Consider the following 26,776-nt stretch of genomic DNA (forward strand, 5'->3'; position numbering starts at 1 on the left):
TCTGGTGATCTGGTGTCATCTTATTCCATGTGTTATGGGTAAGAAGTAAAAACTCAAAATAAACTGCCTGGGTTTTCTTCCAAAAGATGAAATAAGGCAAGTCACTTTAACAAAAGGTGGGAAGAAAGGAGATAGTGAGAGATGGGAGCGGGTGAGGGCTAAAATGTAGAATAAAAATAGTGGCAGTTTATTAGGCTATCAGCTGTGGCATGCATTTTCCTTCACTCTCTAACCTCCTTTCAGGTGGACGCACTACTTAACACATATAACCATTTTTTCACATATCGATAGTTGGAATACAAACCCCAAGGCAATAGCTTAATGGTAAGGCTCTCACCTCACATCCTGGAGTTGGAATTCGAATACCCTTGGGGTCACTTCCGGGATATTTTTTCCAGTAATTGCCTGGTGGATGTGGGACAAGGGCACTTTATATGCCCAATGGTGGATTATGGGGTGCTCTAAGAGGCCCGACACCACCGTTAGGCACATTGAGCTTGCCACACATTCTTCTCTATGACATTTCAGTTAAAGCAGTTATAGTAGTAAAGTGAGCAGAGACCACACTTTTGGGATTGCAACATAGACACCTTCACTTATCCGACCTGAATGAGTGTTTAACCAAACCCATCATGCATCTATTTTGGACCATGATGCGAAATCTTGTGGTCACAAGAAGGTTGCAATGGATATTACATTGTGCATGCAACATCATATCATGATATCTTGAAGTGCGATAAGTGGGGTTCTTTCTATTACTTCTTTTCATTTTGACGTTTTGCGCGTCGTACAGAAGACATGTATTACAAAGTAATCCTCACCTATGTTATGTTGGGACGGGTTGCAATCATGTCGCGATCGGAATTGCAGGCTACTGGGTTACAACCTTTTCTTTTGCACAAGTCATGTTGCCGATTGGAGTGTACTTTCAGCTGTTACTTGGAAGGACATAGCATGTCCCTTTGTGGATTACACTGTGATGGTCTATATGCGTTGAGGAATAACCACTCACTTATTCCCTGGAGCTGCATCTCATTATGGGGTTTCCCTTATATTCCGCTCATTTTCTTACTTGTGTAAACAAACCATTCTTGTGGCAGAGGAGAGGAACCCACTGGATGAGTCTGACTCACTAGTAAGCCCCTTTCTCCTCCTTATTCTTCCTTCCTGTTGTACTAATGGACTGCCGATTTTCTCTGGAGAAGATGCTGATAAAGAAAAAGAAACCCAGTGAAGATGCTGATTTTCTTATTTCGGATTTGGTTTTGATGTTCCCAATCTAATTGAGTTTGCGGACTGAAAATTTAACCTTGCTTTGATTAAGAATGAAAATGTAAATTCCTCCTATTCTAAGGAAATAGAGGAGCCTCCATAAACAAACACTTTCATTCCAAACAAACAGTGGAAAGCTTTATTGGGTACTACATAATCGTACTGACCATATGGATATGTATATGGATATGGATAGAGAGGAAGGCAAAACCCACAAGTGACAATTCTCATAAGACGAGTGAGAGTGTATAATACTAATACATGACAGACAATGTGTCACGGAATCAAACCATAGCATATCTATCTATCATAAGACATTAGAGCTTACGTGGATGGATAGCATTGCTCCATTCCATCCATTATTGCTTGTTTGGTTATGAGGACAGCAAAGCCCTTCAAAACCCCTAAACTCATTTAACGGACTACTTGCAACGAAAGCTCCTACTCAACAAACCCAAACCCACCCTCTTCTTCTTTTCTCTTGTTATTTTCATATTTCTTTTCATTTCTTCTTCTCCTCCATCTTTCTTATATTCCTCTTCCTTATTTAGGTTTTTAGATATTGGGAAATTTTACTTCTTTTTTTGGTAGGTGAAATTTTACAATTTGATTGGTGAAAAATTACTATGCAATTCATATGATATAAATGAGCAAATCGGTAGTTTTAATGTTCCCTATTTCACTATTCTGGAATTTGTTGTTGGTTTTGATTTAAATTATTGAATACTTTGACTTTGAGTTTACCTAATCCCATAGTCTATTACTCCAAATGTAGTATTGAACATAATTTGGTCACAGCATTTCTGGCCTCTAAAACCTAAAACCCTAAATATGGCAGCTGTTATCTTTATATAAAGCCTTGTTTTGGCTTGCCAAAAACTTCAGTTTGTTTTTCTTTCCCTTTTTCAATTCTAGAAGGGTAATTTCTGAAGTAGATATGAAATCTTCTCTATGAAGGCAGATGGTATATTGAACTTAGTCTTCCTTTAATTGCTTTGTATTCTCCTTGGCACTTTTGGGATTTAATATGCTAATGTGTCAATATCCTGAAGGACCAGATAAATTGAAATGAATTATGTCAGTATCAATAGGCTTTCAAATTTCCTGATCCCGTCAATGCATTGCAACTTCTCTCTGTGCTTTTGATGCAAAGGAATCATTCTTCGTTGAATGAGAGATGCATATTTGGCTTATCAATGACTTTCCAATCAGATTGGAGATAAATATTATCTTGCACCGAAAAAAATCCTCAATGCCTTGCTGCACTTGATATTTAGACAACAACCATTAGAGCTTATGTTTTGAATAATGTGCCAAATGACATTTAGATCCATTTCTATAATTCCTTTAGCAATTGCTGTTGATAGGATCTCTTATTTAATGTCCTAAGAGATTTTTTAGGGCTTTTGCTTATACATTGATTTGGCTGTTTCTTTCGGTTGTCCTCATCTAAGTACAACGGAAACTGAAGCTACTACATTCACACACAAAAAAAAATTCTAGAATCCCTTCTGCCCTGTTATCAGAAAATTGAAGCCCTTAATTTTCTCTCTCTTAAAACTTGTATTTCTGATGTTCCTGTGGTCTTCAGCATTTTGTTTCTCATTGCATTATAGATTGATAATAAGTCCTCCGCCTATCTATTTCCATCCATGTCTTTATTGATAAAATACGCTTTTTGCTAACTCTTTAAATTTCAGATGGCTGCTCGCGTACTTCAGGATACAGCCAGTGGAAAAAATCATGGCTTCGATCAGGTGAATATTTTTTGTACTACTAACTCATTAAATATTTCATAATCTTCATTGTGTGCATGTGCTTGTGTCTTTGTCGGTGGTTTATCTCTCCTACAAAACTTTTCATAAGGTACTCATTCGGGTTCTCTTATTAGCCAAGTTAAAACTGCAAATTTGCTCTCATGATTGAGATGAAAAATTTTAGTAACTATTTGTGACTTGTCAAGTATTTTTGCTTATCATCTATCTGTGAACCATGAAGTGTTTATAATTTTTGGTTAGCATTTTATTATAAGTCCATATTGCTATTAGAGAAGCTTTATTTCAAATATTAACTCACATCCCCAATTTTGGACATGGGATTCTGCTTGTCAACATGCCACTATGATGTAAATTTCAAATTTATAGAAGTCTCAACCATATTGTGTGCCTATCAACTTTTGAAACTCTTATCAGCAAGAAAGTATATATACTCCTTTTTGTTTAGATCAAATTTGTCTAGAACTTATTTAACATGTTAGTAAAGTGCCCCTATGAAATACCATGTCAATAAAAATTGGGAAGCTGGCATGAGCATAATATAATGATTGGGATATAATAGTGGTGCTACAAAACTTGTGGCAACTAAGGAAGGAAACTGTAATAGAACAAAGACTAAGGAAAGAATCCACAATGTTTGATAACCAATTCGGATTCATGCCAAGGAGATCAACAATGTGGGCTATATACCTTCTTAAACAATTAGTTGAAGGATGTAGGAGTAAGCAACAAGACTTACATATGGTTTTTATAGACTTAGAAAAAGGGTACAATAAGGATCCAAGAGATATAATTTGGTGGGCTTACAAAGAAAACAAATTCCCTTACAAACCATTAAAAGTATCCAAGATTTGTATATGAAGAAAAAACTAAAGTACATACTACGTGTGGTGACACTAGCAAGTTTTCCATACATGTAGGATTGTGCCAAGGATCGGTGTTAAGCCCATATTTATTTGCAATAATCTTTAGATGAAATGACAATTGAACTCCAAAAACGAGATTCCATGGTGCATGATGTTTGCCGATGATGTAGTGCTCTTGGATACATCCAAAAAGAACTTAGAAATAAAGCTAGAAACGTGGAGAAATGCTCTAGATTCAAAAGATTTGAGAATTAGTCGAACTAAAATTGATTATATGGACTGTAAATTTGATAAAAAAAAATTGGACATTGAGAATATAATGATAGCACTCCAAAACCAAAATATTACTCAAAATAACCACTTTCCTTATCTAGAATTGATAATACAAAAAGTTGGCGAGATAGATAGTGATGTAACTAGTAGAATTGGAGCGGGTTGGACAACACGGAGACAAGCTAGTGGGATTTTATGTGATAAGAGAATTACACATAAGTTAGAAAGGACAATTATAGGACCGTTATTAGACCAACTATGTTGTATGGCGTGGAGTGTTGGGCCCTAAAAAAGAAACACGAACAACGTCTTCATGTAGTAGAAATGAGAATGTTAAGGTGGCTGAGTGGAGCAACTAGGAAAGGTAGGGGCACTATAGAAAGTGTGCGAGAAAAATTAGGTGTAGCGCCCATTGGTGAGAAATTCCGAGATAGTAGGCTTATTAATGGTTTGGACACACATCGGAGACCTAGAGACGCGCCTGTCAAACAAGGAAGACTAGTTGTAATAGAAGGTAAAAGACAGGGAGGGTGACCTAAAATAACATGGGATGAGGTTTATTCAAAATGACTTTAAAAAGTTAAATCTGGTAGGTGCAATGGCATGTAATAGAGTAGCTTGGACAGAGAAAATTCATGTGGCCGGCCCCATTCATATGGGATTATGGCAAGGATGATGATGATGATATAATATTGGTGATAGATGATATGCTGCCGCGGAAATGGAGAGTGGTGAAGGTGTTATTCATGGCCTTGTTGGGTTTTGTAGCAGGTAAGGCTGGTTGTAATGGAGGTGGTGGATAATGCAGCTGTAGTGGCGTCAATGGGCACTGGAAGGGGTAGGATTGTGTTTGGTGGAGGAAATGGTTTCTGTAATTATGTTTTGCCATTGATAGATTGCTGGTGGAGTTTGTCCTGGTGATGTCACTATTTATTGTTCTGGTATCAGGTTTTATTTTTTATTTTTTATGGCCTGAAAGTTGATTTGTCGTTGACAGTGCTGCAACTAGTGCAAGGGAAAGTAAAAATTTCAGTTGTTAGTGGCTATCATTTTCTGCATCAAGAAAAACAACGATATGCCTTCTTTTACTTTCTCTTCAGAAAGTAATAAAATAACTTCCAAGGTTTTATCCAAATGCTGTCTAATTTTTGTGGGGGTGTGTATCAAACATGATACATGGAAAAGATTTTGCATCTCCTTTGTTCACAGCTTTTTATTGAAAAATTATAAGACTTCTGATGTGCTGCCACTAAAGTAGATGGTAGCCTGGTGTTATTTTACATAATCAATATTTAAGCAATTCACTGCCCCTTCTTTGTTTATAAGTCTTAGCATTTACTTGATAAATCAGTTGACACTAATTTTGCTACCTATAAGGAAACATCGTGATGTCATCTATATCAAGTTCTAAACACTGCATTCTTGAAAATAGGTTATTCAGTTAAGGTTTCATTTGCATATCTCTTTCTGGATGTAGATTAGTGGAGCAAGGAGGTTGCGGGATGCAATCATACTTGGTTATCAACTGCAAAGAGCTCCTGGTAGAGATGCTTTTGTGCCGGATTGGTATAGTCTTGCACAAAATGAACTTGGTTTTCATACTGATGAAACAATTGGAAAAAGCACTCTTACAGAAGAGTGAGTTCTTTATTTCTATTTATATTCTTTGCTCTTCTTATGGGCTATTGTTTTGTTTCTGTTTTCTATATTCATTCAAAGTTGTGTGAAAATTCTCATTCTCTGTTTCTTTTTTATTTAATTATTTTTGCAGATGCACTGTAGACTTTGAAATTCTTCATGGAGATCTTCAGGGTCTCTCAGATACAATGAGTTTCTTAAAGAGCTTGGCAGAACTAGATTCTGACCACAGTAAGCACCAAATGCGGGAGCACATGGCTGCTGGTGCGCTGTTCAACTGGGAGGTATTTTTAGTTGAACTAGTTAAATAAGATATGTTATTGAATGGGTCTTACTCATTATACAAGGCCTGTTTAAATGAAAAGATCAGATCAAATGATTTGAATTTTCATGTTTAAATTCCAATATATCCACGGTTTGCTTGCCTTAGAACTATAATGGAGATGGAATGAGTATGCGTAGATAAGCTGGAGATCTCTTACACTTTAAAAGGTTTTCTTTTTAAATGTGAAGATTCATTTAACTATAGTGAAAATGTTGTTAAATTCCATTACAGACACCTGTCATTGTATAAGTTATAATATAGAACCGCACCACATAGCATTTTTTACAACAGCACTATCCTGTGTACTTCTACTTTGTTATAGCGATTTTTACATATGGAAACCATCTGAATCTCTATTTTGTTAATGCGATTTTCTCAAACCTTTCGATGTGAATTTCTTGCCACATCTCAATTGATCTCAGGAAGTATACTATCCTTCTTTGCTGAAGGAAAACTTATTGTCATTCTTAAACAATTAAAGTTTTAGTAAATTCGAGTCAATTCTTAAAAATGAGAAATAATCATAATGGGGAAGGGAGCTTGCACGCACTTCTAGATTCTATTACTGTCTGATGTTTACAATTTGAAAGCTACACTCACATAAAATAATCAAATGTTTGAAAATGTAACATGCAGCTGTGTTAGATGCACACTTGGATATGACTATGGGATATACCATTTTATCCTATAAAATAAGTGAACCTTTAGCCATATCATTATGTTCTTGGATTTGGGGATATAATATATACATACCTGATACATGTATTTGAGTCCATGTATTATATCTATTTTGTCTCAAACTTTTTTAAAAATATAGCATGGTGGAATTATCAAGTGTTCCATTATTGGCTGATACGAGGAGTGGTTTTTTTCCTGATCAAAATTTGCGGAAATTTTCAATAATGATTATCAAAACTGTTATGGAACTTTTTCCCAGTCCTCCAGCCACACAAGTAGGAATGTCTGGAGGCCAGGTTTGATACCAAATGTTCCCATCCTGACCCACCACATGTAGCTGAACCCCCACCCTGATCCCCCTTCCACCACAATAGGGTCCCAACCCATCCCTAATCCCGATTAGTTGTAAGATACCTGTCCCATATATATATATATATATATATATATATATATATATATATAATGTATTTATGTATTTGTATACGTAAATACACACACATATTATCATCATCATCCTTGCCTTCGTCACACACACAATTTATGATAGTATTCTTTTAGATTTGTTTATCCTAAAAGTGAACACCTGACATCATACTTCTTTCATATGGCTCCATCATATGTCAAACCAAAAGGAGTTTTAAAGTGAAATAACATGGCCCCAGACTCTCAGTTGTACTCCTTTGACAGATGTTTGAGGGTTTACCCTCTATTTGTTTTCGCTGTGTGACAAAGGGTGTAAGAGTTGGGAAGTTCACAACATGTTCTTGGTCCACCAATTAAGGTGGTGGCAGGTTCTGATGAACCTTGTCCTCTTCCTCAATCTGAATTGGGTTTTAGATTTTATTTTTCCAAATCTGCCTCTACTAAAAAAATTAAATTTCAATAGCCACACCAATAGGGGATTGGTGAGGGTGGTCCTTGATTTGATTGAACAAAAAGTGAAGAAAAAAGGAATTTAATATATTGCTTCCTTTCGAGAATGCAAAATGAAAACGTGGCCTACTGTAGAATACATTTTGCTTAGAGAAAAGTATTTTGTTATATGGGATCTATGCAAAATTTCAACATGATTCTCCTTTGGATGTTTCGTCATGATCTTATTTAGTCTCCTTACTACTGCATTTAATTAATTTTTGCGCTCTCAATATTCATTTCTTGTCATACCTGGTTTTGCAGGAGGAGATTTTCATAGCAAGAGCACCGGGGAGGTTAGATGTAATGGGAGGGATTGCAGACTATTCAGGAAGTCTTGTTCTGCAGGTTTTTCTTTTCTTTCCTGGTTCATTTTTTTTGTCCATATAGGTGCTTTCTTCAACTGCGCTTTCCCTTGGTGGCTGGTTCAGTAGGAGAATCGAGTGGGATGAAGGTGGGATAGAATTTCCTGGTTTGGTAAGATGGAAAGGCATGGGGAAGGGAAGGTAGCAGTGTAGGCCCTTCCCTTCTGAGTTATGTATTCTGTCCTCCCAGAAGGAGAGGAAAGGAGGAAGCAAAGGGTTAAACCTTTTCCTGTATATATGCCTTTCAAAGAAAACAATTCTTTTAATATGTAAAGGTCGATGATACTCAACCATAAACAAAAAAAAGGAAAGCCCCTTTCTTTCACTAGGAATCCCATCCTTCCAACCTTTCCTTACAATTTTCATCCTTAGTTCCAAACAGAGCATTTGTTATTTCATGAAGCACTATATGTACTTCCTTTGCACTATTCTGATCATTTTTGTGCATTCCTTTTTTCCCTCCAAAGATGCCCATCAGAGAAGCGTGCCATGTTGCTGTTCAGAGGACTCATCCAAGCAAGCAGAAGTTGTGGAAGCATGCAAAGGCTAGGCAGCATACTGAAGCACAAGGACCAACTCCTGTTCTTCAAATTGTATGTAAAGTTCATGGATTTCATTTGATAGTATTCCCTATTGACGGAATTTCTTATTAAGTTTTAGTGCCTAGTTGCAAAGTGCGAAGAGCATGATCTTGAAGTAGGTTCTTTAGCATAATTTGTCATCGTACTGTTGTTATCTTTGGTTTGGTGTTAAGCCTGTTTTACTTTTCATAAACTTGATAATATGAAGAGCATGTTGTGAATTCAACAATAATAGAATGAAGCTTATACTATGAGATTTACACTGTAATGTTGAAATCAAAGAAGAATGAGTAAAATTCTTAAAGGAATCTAAAATGGTGGCCAGGGTCTGACTAGCTGACAGCTTTATCACTCAATAGTTGGAATGCTATGTTTGAACCGATGCTTAAACAAAATTTTTTTTGCCCCATAACTCTTTAGATATAATATGCTAACTTTTTTTCTTTTCGTGATTTGGTTAATATTCTCAATCTGCACTCCTTTAAATAAAAGGATTAATACCTAGTTAGTTGCAAAATTAAGGACACTATCCCATCCTATTTACGCTTTTTTGCCTGCTGCGGCGTTATTGGTTGCTGGAGCTTTGAGGGCTGCAGTATGTGTAGCATCAGTGTTGAATTTACTACGAGAAAGTGCCATAAATTACCATTCTTGGTACTTTATACATAACCATTTGGAGTATATAGTATTTTTCTTTTGTTTTATTAATGTTTTTGATAAACTGCTGAGATTATATTAAATTGAGCTCTCAAATTGTTGGTTAGTAGGGTTTCATTATCATATTATCCTATTAGTAGAAGCTTTTACAGAATTGTATTAGTCTGTACTAAATTAACTGAGCTATCATGTCCATGGTCACTTTATGTTATTGGATGCGGCAGGTTTCCTGAACTAATAAACCCATACAATCATCTGCTTCTGCAAGAAATTCTTCCACAAGATCCATTCTTTCTTTTTTCTATGGTCAGAACTTCATCTGAAGGAAGTTCGCAAATGTAGGGAAGACAAGAACTATGTTCCACAACTCTGAATTCTCTTTGTTCTTGCATTTGTATTCACACTGACTAGCAACTTTTATGACCCTTCTAGTAACATTGTGGCTATGCCTTGTAGGCAATCATCTTTAAAACATGGGATGGATTACTTGAGTATACATTGACCTTTCTGAGTTAGTTTTTGGGCTTTTGTGGTTCTAGAGTAGTGCTACCAATCTGATCTTCTAGGGGTAGAGGAACTTCAATTTGTAGTTACCATCAAGAACAAGATCACATTGTCAATCCCTTGTTGACCTTCAGTTTCTAATATCTATTGACATATATCTTTTAAATGTACTGCCAGAGAATGGGAGGCTGTCCTCATCACTCTTTTCATTCACTCCCTCGAGAAACTCCTTCCCCAGACCTTGTGAAGCTTCATTTTGATGGTCTCAAGTAAACTGAAATCAACTTAGTGGTTGTGGGATTACCATAAAGGCATAAAGCATGAAGCAAGTCTCATTTGTCTTCTCAAAGACTATTTTTGAGAGGGCTGATGAGGCGAAGTTGCTATGTTGTTGTGTTTTAGAATAGCTTTAGAACAGAGAAGTCAAAATTATATCACCGATGTTTCGAAGTTCTTGGGTTTTTTTTTTTTTTTTTGAAAGGTCGAAGTTCTTGGGTTGTTACTCTGATTTGGTACCTAGATCTTCAAGCTCAAAAGTGAATTGCTGCCAATTAATTTAGATAGTTTGGTTTTTGCTTTCCACTATTGAGGTTTTAGTTGTCTCTCTCTTTACTTCTTCCTCACTCGTATTTAATCTTTCCAAAAAGTTGAATTTTGTTCCCATTAAAATACAGGCTTGAGAAAATGGCCAGAAATTCTAAAAGTTATAGACATTTTTTATAATTGTGTATCTTATATCACTCTGTTTGTGCTCAACTAATTCAAATTAGTTCATACATAGAATATTATCACATTTATAGGGTTCATAGTAACTGCATATCTACCACTTCTCAAACTAGTGAACTCCTCTTCTACACGGCTTGTTCAGATCATCATCAACGGCTTCAGCGTCATCATCGTCATTCTCCTTGCTTTTGTTCTGATATGAGAAAATTTTACATGCTGGATGTATTGGTTTAATAGATTACAGTTTTTTTATTGCTTTTAGTATTTTCTTTTTGAAAACACAATTTTTTGTAGCATATTAATGAAGGATGTAGAGCTATAGAAATAAAGATATAGAGGACTATAAGAACTCCTAATTCGTTCTATACTCCACAAGATTGTTCTATTTCTGCTTCAAGTATGACTCTGTGGCTTAATCTATGATCTTGGACTTTAGCACACATGAACTCATTTATATTTGTCATATATATTCACATATACTCATAAATAGTACTCGTTATATTACCAAATTCCAACCTAAGTTATTTTCAACTCGGTCATCTCAGGTATCATTTGGGTCCGAGTTAGGTAATCGCGCACCAACATTTGACATGGATTTGTCAGATTTAATGGATGGTGGTCATCCAATATCATATAAGATGGCACAAGAGTACTTTGCCCGAGACCCATCCCAGAAGTAAGCTTTTTCCTATTTTTGGATTTCTTGGTTCTCAGTGTGACATATACAAGTTGTTATATATATGGCTCATTCTTAGGTGGGCAGCATATATTGCTGGAACGATTCTAGTATTAATGACTGAGTTAGGATTCCATTTTGAGGATAGCATCAGCATACTGGTATGGTTCTCTTTATTTTCTCATTTTATCTTATGCTTTCTTTATGTAAAATTTCTCATTTATATGTTTCCATGAGATTGACTAGGATATGGCCTTAGATAGAGTGGAATGCAAACATAGGATTCATGTAGCCATCCCCGAGTAGTTGGGAAAAAGGCTTGTTTGTTGTTGTTGTTGTATATGTTTCCATGAGATTAAATAGAGAGCTTTATACAAGTCGAACTTCTCCTGTAGAAGTTATTTTGAAATTTTGTTTTAGTTAAAAAAACATTGTATGTTTTAGTGCCCTTGGCCTGTTACATAATTAATAGATTATTCCTTATGATGGTTGATTGTGTAGAGTCTTCAGTATGATTCGGAGGTTCAAAAATTTTCCTTAGCACATACGCTGAATCTTTTACCTGGCAGTTGGAGCATAGACCATGAAATACAAAGCTCGACTATTTTTTTTCTTGGCACTTCAGACCTCCCTATCATTTTCACCACCTGCTGCCTTGTATTGGATACCTCTATGATTTTTGTCTCTTTGAAATTTTATGATTTCCAGCGTAGTGAATGAATGTGTAACCTCCACAAAGGTTTTCAATATTGATTAGCAACATCTTAATGCAATGTATTAACTTGAACATCCAGGTTTCTTCTGCGGTTCCAGAGGGGAAAGGTGTATCTTCTTCTGCAGCAATTGAAGTTGCCACCATGTCTGCCATTGCTTCTGCTCATGGTACACATTTTTCAGATGTTAAATTTCTATCCATTTAAATTTTACATTCTCGATATGTCAGCTTTAGCTGTTCACTATCGCCATACTTCTCTTCTAAATGTTAATTCATGGATGTATAACCTTCAAGCTCGTAATTTGATTTCTTTAGTTTATCTTTGTAGTTTAGGTCAATTATTCACTGATGTACAATTTGTGTGCTTTGCATCTGCAGTATAAATAGTACATAGTATGATAATGGCATTTGATTATATTTATGATTGAACATCCATCACAGAAGCCTAATACACTTGGCTTTAGCTTGAAAGAATAAAAGGATTGGCAATGAAGTTAAAAAGTCTCACAACATCAGTTAGCAGAAACACAATCAAATAATAAGTTGCAGAACCTGGAAAGACAATTGAAATTTTTTGAGTAATAGATCCTTAGAGACAGCAGTGGTAGGAACAAATTATTTTCAAATGGAAAAGGGACACAATAATATCATCATCATCTCAAATTTTTAATTTTGTGTATTGAAATTTCATTCTTATCCATTATTTATAAATAAATAAAAAATTATACTAAATGTAAAATTGAATATTTTACAGCTACCAATATGCGCGTGCACCATCTCTTGTTCACATTATTGCCTTAACTTTTGGGTGGGGATGTCACTCTAGGATGAATTTTTTTATACGGTGCTAATGCTTGAATAACTGTCTTTATAGCTCAAGACTGTTCAGTTTATTCTCTGCCTATTATCAGGATATGACTAGAAGGATTTACGGTGTAATGAAGCTGCCACTAATTTACTCATGAGTGGGACAAGCTCTCCTATTCCCGGTTATGGTTTCTTTTGGCCATGTGGTTTCATCCGGGCAGTGATTGAGCTTTAGTGAATGTTTTTATCAATATGCATGTATTCCCCAGGGATTTCAGTTGCACTCATATTCATCACTGTAGGTGTTTAGTTCAAGGTTTCCTTAGCCTTTTCTCAGCAATGGACTCCTGAAACATTTGAATAATTGTTGTTTGTTTCATAAATTCCTACCTATATCTCTGAATTTTTGGATTCTTGAGAACTCCTTGATCATCCAGAAGAGAAATGCTATCTCTACTTGGATCAATACCAAACTTTCACCCTTCCAATAAAGACAAATCATATTTGGACATGTCTTGAGAAGAGATGCTGTGGTGTAGCTATTCATAAAGTTTTGATAGCTAGAATTAAAGTTAGGAGTCCCTGTTGATTAGTATGAAAAAGAGATGCTTTAGAATCAAAGGTGGTTTAAAATTGGTAGGTCTATGAATGAATATATGCAATGTAATCCCAGTAAAAATAAAAAATAATATTGAGAAAGTAGTTAAGATCGGCGGCAAAGAGATATATGTGGAAAAATACGAGTTAGTCTCCTTGATTAGTGGTAGGTTAGCACTAGAATTGTGTAAATATTTGTTTCCTAGAGTTTAGGGATTTGATTGATAGAGAATCAGGGATTCCTGATTATAAGGTTTTCAAAATTTAGTTTGTTGCTAATTTTTCTCACTGTAATTTCTTATATATTGACCAACAGAGGCTCTTGTAAAAATTAACAGATTCAATATAATTGAATTCATTTCACCACATGGCATAAGAGCCGTAAGGCTTGGATTTTGTGGAAAAAAAATTCAGCGGTCTTCTTTTTTTTTTTTTTTTTTTTTTTTTTTCTATTCAGGCTTTCATAGCCAATTTTCTCTGTGACTTGCCTTCATCGCAGTCATTCTTTGGCAATTTCTTTTGCCAATTGTCGTATAACCCTTTTTTTCGGTCTTCATAGCCGATTGTTGAAGAATGTCAGAAACTACTGTTTAACCTTCCCAACACCCGAGGAAGAGCAGGTTCAGCGCTCCACAAGTGAACTGTAGAATATTCAACCGGCATATCGACTTAATGGAAGAAATTACTTGAAATGGTCTCAATTGGTTCGAACTTTTCTGAAAGGAAAAGGGAAATTAAGTCACTTGCTAGGAATGGGACCAAAGAAAGGTGATGCAGGTTTCGAAGCGTGGGACGAGGAGGACTTAATGGTCATGTCCTGGTTGTGGAATTCCATGACACCCGAAATCAACGATACATGCATGTTCCTACCAACTGCGAAGGCCATCTGGGACACTCTCAACTAGACTTACTCCAAGGTTCGTGATGCGGCGCAAGTATACAAGATCAAGACAAAGACAGCGTCTACAAAACAGGGGAACAAGTCCGTGACTGAGTGTGCCAATTTTCTGCAAAACCAGTGGCAAGAACTGGATTACTACCGGATGATTGATTTGAAGTGCAGCGAATGCACTGTAATTATCAAAAAATTCATTGAAAAAGATCAAGTTTATGATTTTCTCGCTGGCCTAAACTCTGAATTTGATCAAGTCAGAATTCAAATTTTGGGCAAGGAGGAGGTACCATCTCTTAATGAGGTGATTTCATTGATTCGGGCTGAAGAGAGTCGGAGAGGAATCATGCTTGGACCTCATTCAATTGACAGCTCAGCACTCGTAGTCTCTGGTGACAACAAACGAGGTTTCACTCTAGAACAACTGCAAAATGCTGAACATGGAAAGGCGGAATTATCAAAGGGGGCAAACCGAGATAATCTTTGGTGTACATACTGTAAAAAGTTGCGACATACCAGGGATCGTTGCTGGAAATTACACGGGAAACCACCCACATCTAGCCGAGAATGGGGAAACAAAGGAGGACAGCAGCAACGACAAGCCCATATGACCTCACAGGTGGGTCAGGACCAGGCAAAAGAATATGGAGGATTCGACGGTGAAGAAATAGAGAAGTTAAGAAACCTGCTGGGAACCCTTGAGAAACCATCTTCTGGTGTTTGTTCTTTAGCCCTCTCAGGTGAGTCTTTATTCTCCTTTGGATTAAATGTTTCTGATAAATTGTTTGTGGATTCGTGGATCATAAACTCGGGAGCCACAGACCACATGACACATGCCTCAAACCAGTTCAGCACTTATACCCCATGTCCTAGCAATAGGAAAATCACTGTTGTTGATGGAACCACAACTACGGTTGCTGGTGTAGGAGATATCCATATCGCCCCTAGTCTTGTTCTTAAAAATGTTCTACATGTTCCTAAATTGTCCGCCAACCTTGTGTCCTTTCAAGAGCTTACTAGAGGCTTACATTGTCATGTTACGTTTTATCCTTTTTACTGTGAATTTCAGGAGCAAGATTCGGGGAGGAGGATTGGACGTGCTAAGGAAAAGGAAAGACTTTACTACCTTGAGACACCGCGCCTTCCGAGTATGATAAGGACAAATTTATCCTCTTCGTTTCTCTCTTCTTCCAATAAAGATGTCATATGGTTGCATCATTTTCGTCTCGGACATCCTTCTTTTGCAATTCTAAAAATCATGTTTCCTTCTTTGTTTAAGGGATTAAATATTGGGACATTTCATTGTGATATTTGTGAGTATGCAAAACACACTCGTGTAGCTTTTCCCATTAGCAATAAAAGAAGTTCCTCCCCTTTCTATTTACTTCACAGTGATATATGGGGACCCTCCACAGTCCCAAATGTTTTTGGTTCACGGTGGTTTGTGTCCTTTATCGATGATTGCACTAGAGTCTCTTAGATATTTTTACTCAAAAACAAATCAGATGTGAGTAATATCTTTCTCCATTTCCATCTGCAATCAGTTTGGTACCAAAATAAAGAAGTTTAGGTCTGATAATGCGAGGGATTACTTCAATCAAGTCTGGTCACCCTTCTTTTAAAAGGAAGGAATTATTCATGAGTCATCTTGCATTAATACTCCACAACAAAACGGAGTAGCCGAAAGGAAAAACGGTCATCTCCTAAACACTACTAGAGCACTCTTGTTTCATCAAAATGTACCAAAACACTATTGGGGGGAAGCAATACTTACATCTGCTTATATCATAAACAGACTTTCTTCATGGGTTTTAGGGTCAAGAAGTCCAATGGAAGCCCTTTCTAAATTCTACCCTGACCTTAGTGCCATAAACAACCTTACCCCTAGGATATTTGGGTGCACTTCATTTGTTCATGTCCATAGCAACAACCGGGGCAAATTAGATCCTAGAGCCATTAAGTGTGTGTTTGTAGGATACTCGTCCACACAAAAAGGTAACAAATGTTTTCATCCTCCTACAAGGAAACTTTATCTCTCAGCTGATGTCACATTTGCGGAAGGGAAACTGTATTTTATTGAACCTTATCTTCAAGGGGAGTCGTTTATCATGGAAGATAAGGATTTTTTCCAGCTCGTTTTACCGTCTTCGCCTTGTTCACCATCTCTCTTACCTGTATCAAACACTCAATCAAACTCAGTACCTGAGCCTGAATCTCCTGTTTTGTCACCTATGTCTCCTGTTGTGTCTCCTGTGACGGATAATATGACTCTTGATCAATCACGTACGGTATAGGAAAGGAAAGGTGTACTCCAGGAAGCAAGGTCCAGCTCCTGATCCGGTGTAGGCCCAAACCTCCAACCTGACTCCTGAGAATGGGGTAACGGTATCTGAACCTACTCCACTTATAGAACACCAGCTTCCTGGACCTCAAATAACTGACCAAGATTTGCCCATAGCCTTGAGGAAAGGAACTGTAGTGTACCAAATGACCATTATACCCTCTATCTCATTATGTATCCTTAAAGAAATTCTCACCAGCCTATAGAAGTTTTCTCACGAGTCTAAATGAAATCTCTATTCCAAACACTTTATCTGAGGCATTATCCAATGAAGAATGGAGGAAAGCAATGAGAGTTGAGATGGACGCATTGGAAAAAAATGGGACTTGGGAGGTGGTTGATCTACCTAAAGAAAAGAAGGCAGTAGGGTGTAAGTGGGCTTTTGCCTTGAAATATAAGGTTGATGGATCATTAGAGCTCTACAAAGCAAGGCTAGTTGCTAAGGGGTACACTCAGACATATGGAGTTGATTACCAAGAGACCTTCGCTCTAGTTGAAAAAATGAACACTGTGAGGATCTTGTTGTCATTAGCAGCCAATTTTAATTGGGAATTACAGCAGTACGATGTGAAGAACGCCTTTCTACATGGTGACCTGGAAGAAGAAATCTATATGAGCATCCCGCCAGGACCCGCCAGGATTTGGAGGAGTTAAAGGGAACAAGGTATGCAAGTTAAGGAATGCCTTATACGGTTTAAAACAATCGCCCCGTGCCTGGTTTGGGAGATTTACTAAGGTGACGTTAGCTACAGGATATAAGCAGAGTCAGGGAGATCACACTCTTTTCATCAAACACTCACTTTCAGGGAAAGTCACGGCCTTAATAGTCGACATAATTATGACTGGAAATATGAGAAGGAGAAGCAAGCCTTGAAACAATGTTTGATCAAAGAATTCGAGATAAAAGATTTGGGGAGATTGAAGTATTTTCTAGGGATAGAAGTGGCTCATTCTAGACAAGGTATTTTCATCTCGCAGAAAAAGTATGTCATCCGTCTTCTTAAGGAAATAGGAATGCTCACAAGCAAACCAACTGCAACACCTATAGAGCCGATCCATAGACTTGGAGAGGCTATTGGAGATCAAGCAGTAGATAGAGAGATGCACCAGGGATTAGTTGGAAAACTCATTTATCTTGCCCACACCCGGCTGGACATAGAATATTATGTTAGCGTCATCAGCCAATTCATGCATGACCCTAAGGAGATTCATCTTCAAGCTGCCTACCGTGTGCTTCATTACTTGAAAGCTAATCCTGGGAAGGGGATAATGTTCAAGAGAAAATCTGAGCTTGTCCTTGAAGCCTACACAGATGCAGATTACGCAGGGTCCCCTATGGATTGGAGGTCTACTTCAGGTTATTATACATTCCTTGGAGGCAATTTGGTAACATGGCGAAGCAAGAAGCAAAATGTTGTAGCCCGGTCAAGTGCAGAAGCCGAGTTTAGAGCAATGGCACAAGGTGCCTGTGAGTTGTTATGGCTGAAGATTATACTGGAAGACTTGAAGATTAAATGGAGTGGGCCAATGAGACTCTATTGTGACAATAAATCAGCAATCAACATTGCACATAATCCAGTGCAACACGACCGAACTAAGCACATCGAGATAGACAGGCATTTTATCAAGGAAAAACTAGAAAGCGGATTAATTTGCACACCATACGTTCCCACGGGAGGTCAAATGGCAGATGTTCTTACAAAGGGGCTCAACCGTGTTATCTTCCAAGAAATTATTTCCAAGCTGGGAATGGTTGACGAGTGTGGAAAAATATGAGTTAGTCTCCTTGATTAGTGGTAGGTTAGCACTAGAATTGTGTAAATATTTGTTTCCTAGAGTTTAGGGATTTGATTGATAGAGAATCAGGGATTCCTGATTATAAGGTTTTCAAAATTTAATTTGTTGCTGATTTTTCTCTGTAATTTCTTATATATAGCCCAACAGAGGCTCTTGTAAAAATTAACAGATTCAATATAATTGAATTCATTTCACCACAATATAGATAGTGATATTCTTGGTATAGTTATCTATGATGAGGGAGAGATTAAGTGGGTTGTTAGCCAAAAAAATTAGAGTTTGGTGGATGAAGTAGAAGAGTGCTTTTGGTATGCTGTATAATTATTGTATAAGACCAGCCGTGCTAAAGAAGGGTTGGTGCAGCCACTTTACATGCAGACTATACAAGAGCAGAAAATGAAAAACCAATACTAGCCATGTGTATGGAGCAACAGGTGATGGCTATGAAGCATTGTTATGATGGATGATAGCAAAGAGAAGGGAAGGTATATTTAATATAATAATGTATGTCTCAGAAGTTGGGGGTAGTGTCATTTGACAACAAGATGAGAGAAAATTGTTGAAGATGGCCACCATGGTTATGTAATATCTAATGAAGATCAATGAGAAATGACATTGTTGAATTTTAAGGTGATGCAATGATGAGTGGATGATGTGATGTAACTTCTATTGGAAAGGGAGAAGTCAGTATATGATTTAACTGCAAATTTAACAATGCTGAATGGCAAATTGAAAAGCTTGAAGCAAACACAATTGAATAGGATAACACTTTACTGATTTGTCTTTTGATTTTACTTTGTATTTCACTACATTTTGGTTTTTATGCATTGTCAAATAAATCTTACTTCATTTCTGATACACTGGAATCTTACTCATTAAATTATTAACCATGGCTCGATTAATTTCTCCAAGTATAAAAGCATGTTTCACTGTTGCTTTAAGCAATTATGCTTCTAATTATTTACCTCTGTACTTGCAGGGTTGAACATTGCCCCTAGAGATCTTGCTTTGCTTTGCCAAAAGGCATACTTCTGGAACCACCCTTTTCCGTTTCCTCTTTCCTGATTTTGGTTTTCATTCTTAAAATCCACGTGCCAGTTACTGGAATAGCATTATCTTACAATAACTTGCTATAGGTAGAGAATCACATTGTTGGAGCTCCTTGTGGTGTGATGGACCAGATGGCTTCAGCATGTGGTGAAGCAAATAAACTTCTTGCAATGGTGTGCCAGGTAAGCATAATCCCAGATCCTGAAGGTCCCATTCAAGATAGGTTAACATGTATGAGGTTAAAGGTGCAATTTTCTTGTATCTCTGTGCAGCCTGCAGAGGTATTAGGACTTGTGGAAATCCCTTCCCACATACGATTTTGGGGAATTGATTCAGGAATACGACACAGGTATGATTTCTCTGTTTTTGTTTGCGACTTTGCTTTTTATTGATATTCATTATGAAATCTCGTGACAACATTAAGTTACCGTGCTTTAAATATTATAGTTAAGGAAGTTGAGTCAGTGTGTCTACAAGGGGAATAAGCTAGAAAGGTGTTTGAAAATGGGCTGTTAGTTGTAGTTTATAGCATGCAATGCAGATTACATGTTCTAATGTTACAAGGAAAATAAAAGTTGCTAGTTAGGTTTAGCATAAAGAGAGAGAGAACTTATTTTACATTTTTTGTTGGTGTGAAACTTTTTTATATAATTTGTAAATTAGTTTTACAATATATGGTTGTTTTCAACAAACAGTAAGCGAGTCAGTAAACAGTAAACACTGCATATTTGAGTCCGGCATTTTGAAACTACACTTTATGCATTTCAATTAGTCATAAGTGGAAAGGAGGGGCTAGGAAGATTGATAGGAGTGAAATGTCACAATCAATAGAACTGTAGAAGAAGAAATGACGAGAGCATTGTTCCGTTTTGTACTTTCCATTGATTAAAATTGTTCAAACATTTGCACTCCTATGATTGTCTCCTATATTGCTATATTATTAAATCCTGCGCCTCCTATCTAACAATACCAAGGAAGTCAAATTTTACTTTTAAAATGGGGAAAATTTAACTTTCTGGGCCTTAGTTACAAAGTGATTTAACATTTTCAATTGGCAGAGAAAATGGAAGATGAAACTTCAGTTAGAAAGCTGGTGCCGAGTATCAACAATATTGAACCGAATTCTCGTTCAAATCTAACGCTTAGATGCAAGCATAACAATTGGATATACCAGGGTGGGCCAATACTTCAATGCATATCACTTATATCCATGAACACCATCATAAGTATTGAATAGTATTCAATGAGCAGTCAGCATCATTTACCTTTTTAATGGTTGAAGCTCCCATAAAGCTCTAATTTTTGTGCCATTTTGCTTAAATCTTATCTGAGGATATTGCAATCTGGATGAACACTTCTTTCTTATAAAACAATTTTATCAAAGGGGTAAAGAGCTGCAATGCAGCGAGAGAATGGAAATTCCTTTAAAGAACAAGAGTATAATAATTTAATAAAACAAACACAGAGTGAGCACATCTGGACTGCCTCGTAACCTGCCAAACATGGTCCTGAGATTTCACATCTTTTTTAGTGTCTATTGCAACCACCGAAAGAAACTAAAAAGGGCTAGCCCAGTGCACAAGGCTCCTGCCACTGCAGAGTCTGGGGAGGGTTTGCTGTACTCAGCCTTTTTACCTCTACATGTGGAAAGGCTGTTTCCTGTTTCGAACCCCTGACCTCTAGGTCACAGTAGTACCTTACCGTTGCGCTAAGGCCTTCCCTCAAGTAGAACCTTATAATCTTTCACCTTCCCTTGCCTAACAAATCCTCTTCCGTGAGGTTTATAAACCATGCTTGTCTGTGAACCTTAACCTTTAGTGAAGGTTGAACATGAAGTCTACATCTAAACTCTTATACGGTTTATGGTTACTTAGTGGTTTTATTTTGGTTTCCCTTCCTTTCTGCAGTTCAAACTGTAGTAATGCTCCATATATATACCGTCTAACTCATCCAAGCATTCTTCTGGGTGCACTTCAGTGTTGGCGGTGCAGATTATGGATCAGTAAGAATAGGTGCCTTCATGGGTAGGAAGATAATGAAGTCTGCCGCATCTGAGCTGTTGTCCAGCTCATTGTCAAATAATAGCTCTCAGCAGCAAGTGAACGCGATAAACTCTGACGAAATGGACGCGGAAGGCCGTGAACTACTTGAAACTGAAGCTTCATTAGATTACTTATGCAACCTCTCACCACATAGGTATTGTTGTTCTTCTCCAGTCTGCAAACTATTTTTTTTCAGTAGTTATTTTGCCACCTTTCTGGATGATTTCATATCAACATGTAAAATTATTTGAAGTGAGATGAATGAAAACTGTCAAACTGCAAAGGTTGATGCAACAGAATCTCTCCTATCTTAATTTTTCCCCAACCTGGTATCAAATTTAATGTTTTGTCAACATAAATGCAATTAAGGGTCATTTTCCTACTGCTTTTTTTTCTCATATTTCAGATACGAAGGTTGTTATGCAAAGAAGCTTCCAGAATCATTTCTTGGCGAAAAATTCTTGGAAAGGTATATTGATCACAATGATTCAGTCACGGTAATTGATAAGAAGCGCAACTATGCAGTGAGTGCATCCACTAGGCATCCTATTTATGAGAACTTCCGTGTCCAGGTTAGTAAATCGATAGCCAATAATATGTTTGAAGCCTCAAACTTTTATTTGATACATAATATATATATCTACTTCACGAGTTTGTGCGTCTCTCTCTCTCTCTCGTGTGAATGTTCCGTCTAGCTATGGGTTTTCAAGCAGACCTCTATATGATAGATATGTCACAAATACTTTCAATAATGCAATTCATCACCCTTTTTTGTTAATGGCTGCACAGAACTCAGATGTTAATCTTTTGTTCCTGTGAAAAATTGCTTTATGAAATTTCAATGCACCTTTGAAACATTTCTTGCAATGAATGCATTCTACACCATCTTATGTGAATTAAGAAAATGTAATCAATTTCATGAATCCGTGCTATGCACTGTAAGAGTCCTGTTTAATTTTTTGTTTGGTTTAATTATTATTTATTTCTTGTAATATAATAGATGGTTTTGGTAACATTGAAATGAAATACAGTTGGTATCACTTTTGACATATTCTCAAGTCAAAAAATTATCCGACCATTATCTATTTTTGACTTCGTACAATATACATTCATCCGAACATAATACAAAAATTGTTGATGTATTTGGAATATCATTTTTGTCGAGATCTAATTTGGAATTTTTATTTTGAAAAAATAAAATAAATTGATGAGAACAAAGAATAAAATTTCTTCAGGATTAGAAATTCAAGTTTTAAAAGAAATTCCGATTTTAATATGAATTTGGGTAGAGCAATGTCCCAGAGGGAACCTACGAGCCAGAGCAATGTCCCCACACCAGAGGTTTGGGTTTGAAGTTTTATGGTTCCATTGGAAAATTTACAATGTTTTTCAATCCAATTGTTGTGATGTCCCTGCTCAATTTGATGGTCGGCCAATAAACTGGCTCCTTTCATCTATAATACCAAGTCTGGTTTCTAAAACTCTAGCTTTGATGTAACCTCTCTAACAAATGGGTGAGGTTCAGTATTTGGTTTTCTATTTTGTTATGAAGAGGATGGGTTTGGGTTGTACATTTTTTATCTGCAGCAACTCTGACCAAAATACATGCTATTCTATCAGTAGCAACTCTGACAGGACCAGACTGAACACTATTGAAAAACTGTTGTTCTAGGCTACTGACAGAGTTTTCTGAATGCGCTCATGTATAGTTTCTATTTCCTAGTACTTATGCCTTGTAACTGTTTCGTAGAACATTCTTTTGTCTAAAACATTTTTGTTTGTATGTTGTTGCCTCACATTTTACTTGTTAGACAGGTCTGGCCATATTGCTAATTTGCTATAAATCAACTGTAAATCACCACATTCACAAATCAAGTGTCTCCAATGATAAAATTTACTGGCCACTAGGTATAAATTGCTACCATATTGAACCAGAAACATGCTAATGAGTTGAAATCATTAATGATTGGTACTTGTGAAACTCTAAATGTCATCTTCAGAACCTATAGCTAGGCATTAAGTATTTTTTATTTATTTATTTATTTTATACTCTAGCGAGGCAGTCAAGGAACATTCTGTAGTTCAAGTCCTCCAGATGTGGTTATATTCTACATCATTGCCTTTGTATTTGCCTTATACCCTGCAAGGACACCACCTTAATCACGAATTTTGTCATGAGTCTTGCGATGTGTTCTGATATTGGTAGCCTTTTACTTAAATCTGAGTAACTTGCTGTGTAGGCTTTTAAAGCATTATTGACTGCTTCTTCCTCAGAGGATCAACTTTCTGCTCTTGGAGAACTCATGTATCAGGTATTTGCTACTTTCCTTCGGGTGTTTCTGAAGAAAGAATGCCATGTAAACTTGCAGTTACTGAAGGAAACTAGTACTCTTTGTAAATCCCCATTGTTCACCATAACTTTGTGTTCATCTAGTTGTGTGGTTCTCAGCTTTATCTATTTATGTGGAAACTAACTGATTATAAACTACTTTCTAAATATGTTGATACCTAATGGCATTGGTAGAGCTGATTGGTGGGAAAGGAATTTTCTTAATTAAAAAAATAAAAATAAAAAGAAAGAAAAGAAATAATATTTATATGGCCCACCTTAAGTAGCTGGGGTCAAGGTTTTCTTGAATTTAGCACCCATTTAAATGTTAACTCTCACTAATGTGACCATTATCTTGCAGTGTCATTACAGCTACAGTGCTTGTGGTCTTGGCTCAGATGGGACAGATAGGTTGGTAGAGTTGGTGCAAGAAATGCAGCACTCTAAATTGTCTAAAGCTGCAAATGGAACTTTGTATGGGGCAAAGATTACAGGTGGCGGTTCTGGTGGAACAGTTGGTGTTATTGGAAGGAATTGTCTGAAAAGCAGTGAACAAATTTTTGAGGTAGCTTTCATAAATTTTAATTACTCGAGTCAAAATAGATGAGAGAAAAAGATTTTTTTTTTTTTTGCTTTCCCTTGGTGTACAGGGTCAGTAATAGTGGTTCCCTTGCCCTTTATTACTGTTATTAATTTTAGTAGTCTAATATTTTTTTATATTCTAAATTTTAAAAAATGGAATTTTGTATGAATAAACCATATTTGTATGGAAAAAAATAGCATTTTGCTTTTTCTAGTATTGGATTTCTTCTTTGCATACAGATGCTAACTTTTATTGAAATCATGAATTCACAATATGTTAGAACCGTTGGATTAGTGCACTCTTTACTTTTCCTTTCCTTCTCCTTTTTTTCTTTGTTTTTTATTTTTTTTATTTTCTCTTTTGCCTTTTCAAAAACCCTGATTGAAGTTGCTGATGATCAGTAAAACTCTTTTTGTTGTGTATATTGGAATGACTGGAAATTATTTTCATATCTCACTATATTGCCCTCCATTTAAGAATTATTCTCTTTACCTGGATTAAATGCAGCATATTACATTGACTCTTACACCATTAATCCATCTAGCTAATCATGTGTTCTTAATCTGCGTTTTATTGGCATTCCCTCTATTACTTGGACAAGGGTTAGATGGTTGGTAAGACATTGATGCATCTTCAATGTTGAAATGGGAAATAGAAAGTAGTGAATTCTTAGTCAAATTTCAAGTTATCTCCATGAGGAATGAAACCATGTTAACCTTTTATAAAATCGAATAGCTATGGGATGCACGAAAACCCTTCGTTCTGATTACCAAATGTGATTTGAGAAGCTGCAATTTGCATGTCTGCATTCTTCATTTATAAGTAAATAGCATGTTGACAAATGACACTCTTATTCAACGGGACATTGTTATTATTTTTAAATAAAGGATGTTTCTTGTAATATTATAGTTTGAGGTAGTTATGATCATCATCTCTATTAGTACGTAGCAGTAATAATTAAATAAAATTTTCTTTTGTCATTATATTTTCCGTTTCAAAATTCTCAAATAGCTTTGATTTTTGATCTCCAGATTCTGCGGAGATACAAAGAAGCCACCGGCTATTTGCCATTTTTATTTGAGGGTTCTTCTCCAGGTGCTGGAAAGTTCGGATATCTAAAAATTCGTCGTCGGCGGACGCTTCAAAACTGATTTTGCATCTTTGCTTTTAAGGTGATGTAAGTAGAGTAATAAAATGTTAAATATTTAATGTTTTTGTTGCTCTTAACATATGCAAGTTGGAAAAAGAGGAATAAATCCAATGTAAATCCAAAACTCTTTGTCACTACTCAGCATCATTCAATAAAATCATCTATTTATTCCTTTTTTTACTTTGTGTTTTGGAGACTCATTAACAGTTGAGATTTATTTTGGTAGCATGTTGTTGAACATATCCAAAAATCCAACTCCACCAAAAGATGTTAATCCAAACAAAATACCGACTTTGTCCCAAACCCTAACGAAGGCTTTCCATTTAAACCCCCTCCTTCACTGAACACATCTGCATTTAACCTTCTTGACTGCCTTCATCTTTTTACTCTTTTCTTCTTTTTCAGCTTCCTTTTTTTTTTCCCCTTTATTTATTTATTTGTTTGTAGGTACGCTGTAAGATTCTTGCAAAACTTGTATAGCTACGACCGCTGAACAGAATGGACTGTGTTGAACAAAAGTTGATTGTTAAGATTCTTCCCTTTACCTGGATTAAATGCAGCATATCACGTACATCATGTTTGTAGTTGTGACTATCAAGTAATTTATGAAGCATCACTATTTCTCAATTAAGGTTTATTCTTTGAGTAGCAATATGTTAGACAGCAGAAAATATGTGTATGTATATATATATATATAACTTACAAGGTTTATAGTTTTGGGCCTTACAATAGATAGATTTAGGCTTTGAAACTTAGGGAGACTAGCCTGCAAAAATTGTCTGTCTTTATGTTGGACACAGGTCCAAAATTGTCACTCTGTATTGACAAAAATTATCAAATATTTCAAAATATCCTTGTTTTTTAGCATAAAATGTTTGAACTTCAAATTCACAGTTTAATTTAGAATTCCTGAATTATTCATGAATTTGTTTAATATTCTAATTAAACTCAATTTGTAAATGATCTTTAAATAATTATTTATATGCACCGTGTGTGCGCGTGTGTTTTTATTTTGTTACATGGGTTGCTTCATTTGCTCTAGTTTTTATTCCAAATTATCTACTTTAAAATGGTGAATATTTTCAAATCCATTATATATTCTTTTAAAATATATTTGGACCATTGTTAGGTATCGAACTTTAATCCCATCCCTCTCTTTAGATGCGTAACCATTATGGTACAACAACAATGACCAAAACCCTAAAATTTGTCACCATCCAAATTG

The 26,776-nt window shown here is 36.3% G+C and overlaps 1 protein-coding gene across 2 annotated transcripts in view; it reads left to right on the forward strand.

Annotated features, from left to right (window-relative positions):
- LOC132276887 (L-arabinokinase-like) overlaps window positions 1–25,731 on the forward strand; it is a 37,893-nt gene extending 12,162 nt beyond the window's left edge. For both annotated transcript variants that reach the window (XM_059778523.1, XM_059778522.1), the window contains 16 exons: window positions 2,973–3,029; window positions 5,664–5,824; window positions 5,958–6,108; window positions 8,004–8,087; window positions 8,572–8,697; window positions 11,118–11,248; window positions 11,328–11,409; window positions 12,043–12,130; window positions 19,377–19,420; window positions 19,534–19,629; window positions 19,720–19,796; window positions 21,425–21,643; window positions 21,896–22,061; window positions 23,730–23,801; window positions 24,180–24,383; window positions 25,433–25,731. In XM_059778523.1, coding sequence (XP_059634506.1) covers window positions 2,973–3,029; window positions 5,664–5,824; window positions 5,958–6,108; window positions 8,004–8,087; window positions 8,572–8,697; window positions 11,118–11,248; window positions 11,328–11,409; window positions 12,043–12,130; window positions 19,377–19,420; window positions 19,534–19,629; window positions 19,720–19,796; window positions 21,425–21,643; window positions 21,896–22,061; window positions 23,730–23,801; window positions 24,180–24,383; window positions 25,433–25,552 — 1,878 coding nt within the window. In that variant the 3' untranslated portion in view covers window positions 25,553–25,731. The remainder of the gene's footprint in view (window positions 1–2,972; window positions 3,030–5,663; window positions 5,825–5,957; window positions 6,109–8,003; window positions 8,088–8,571; window positions 8,698–11,117; window positions 11,249–11,327; window positions 11,410–12,042; window positions 12,131–19,376; window positions 19,421–19,533; window positions 19,630–19,719; window positions 19,797–21,424; window positions 21,644–21,895; window positions 22,062–23,729; window positions 23,802–24,179; window positions 24,384–25,432) is intronic.
- Window positions 25,732–26,776: the final 1,045 nt, after the last annotated feature.

Source organism: Cornus florida, unplaced genomic scaffold, assembly GCF_030987335.1.
Source record: "Cornus florida cultivar Cherokee Brave unplaced genomic scaffold, ASM3098733v1 CherokeeBrave_3.0.0_Hap2_Chr10, whole genome shotgun sequence".
Taxonomy (NCBI): domain Eukaryota; kingdom Viridiplantae; phylum Streptophyta; class Magnoliopsida; order Cornales; family Cornaceae; genus Cornus; species Cornus florida.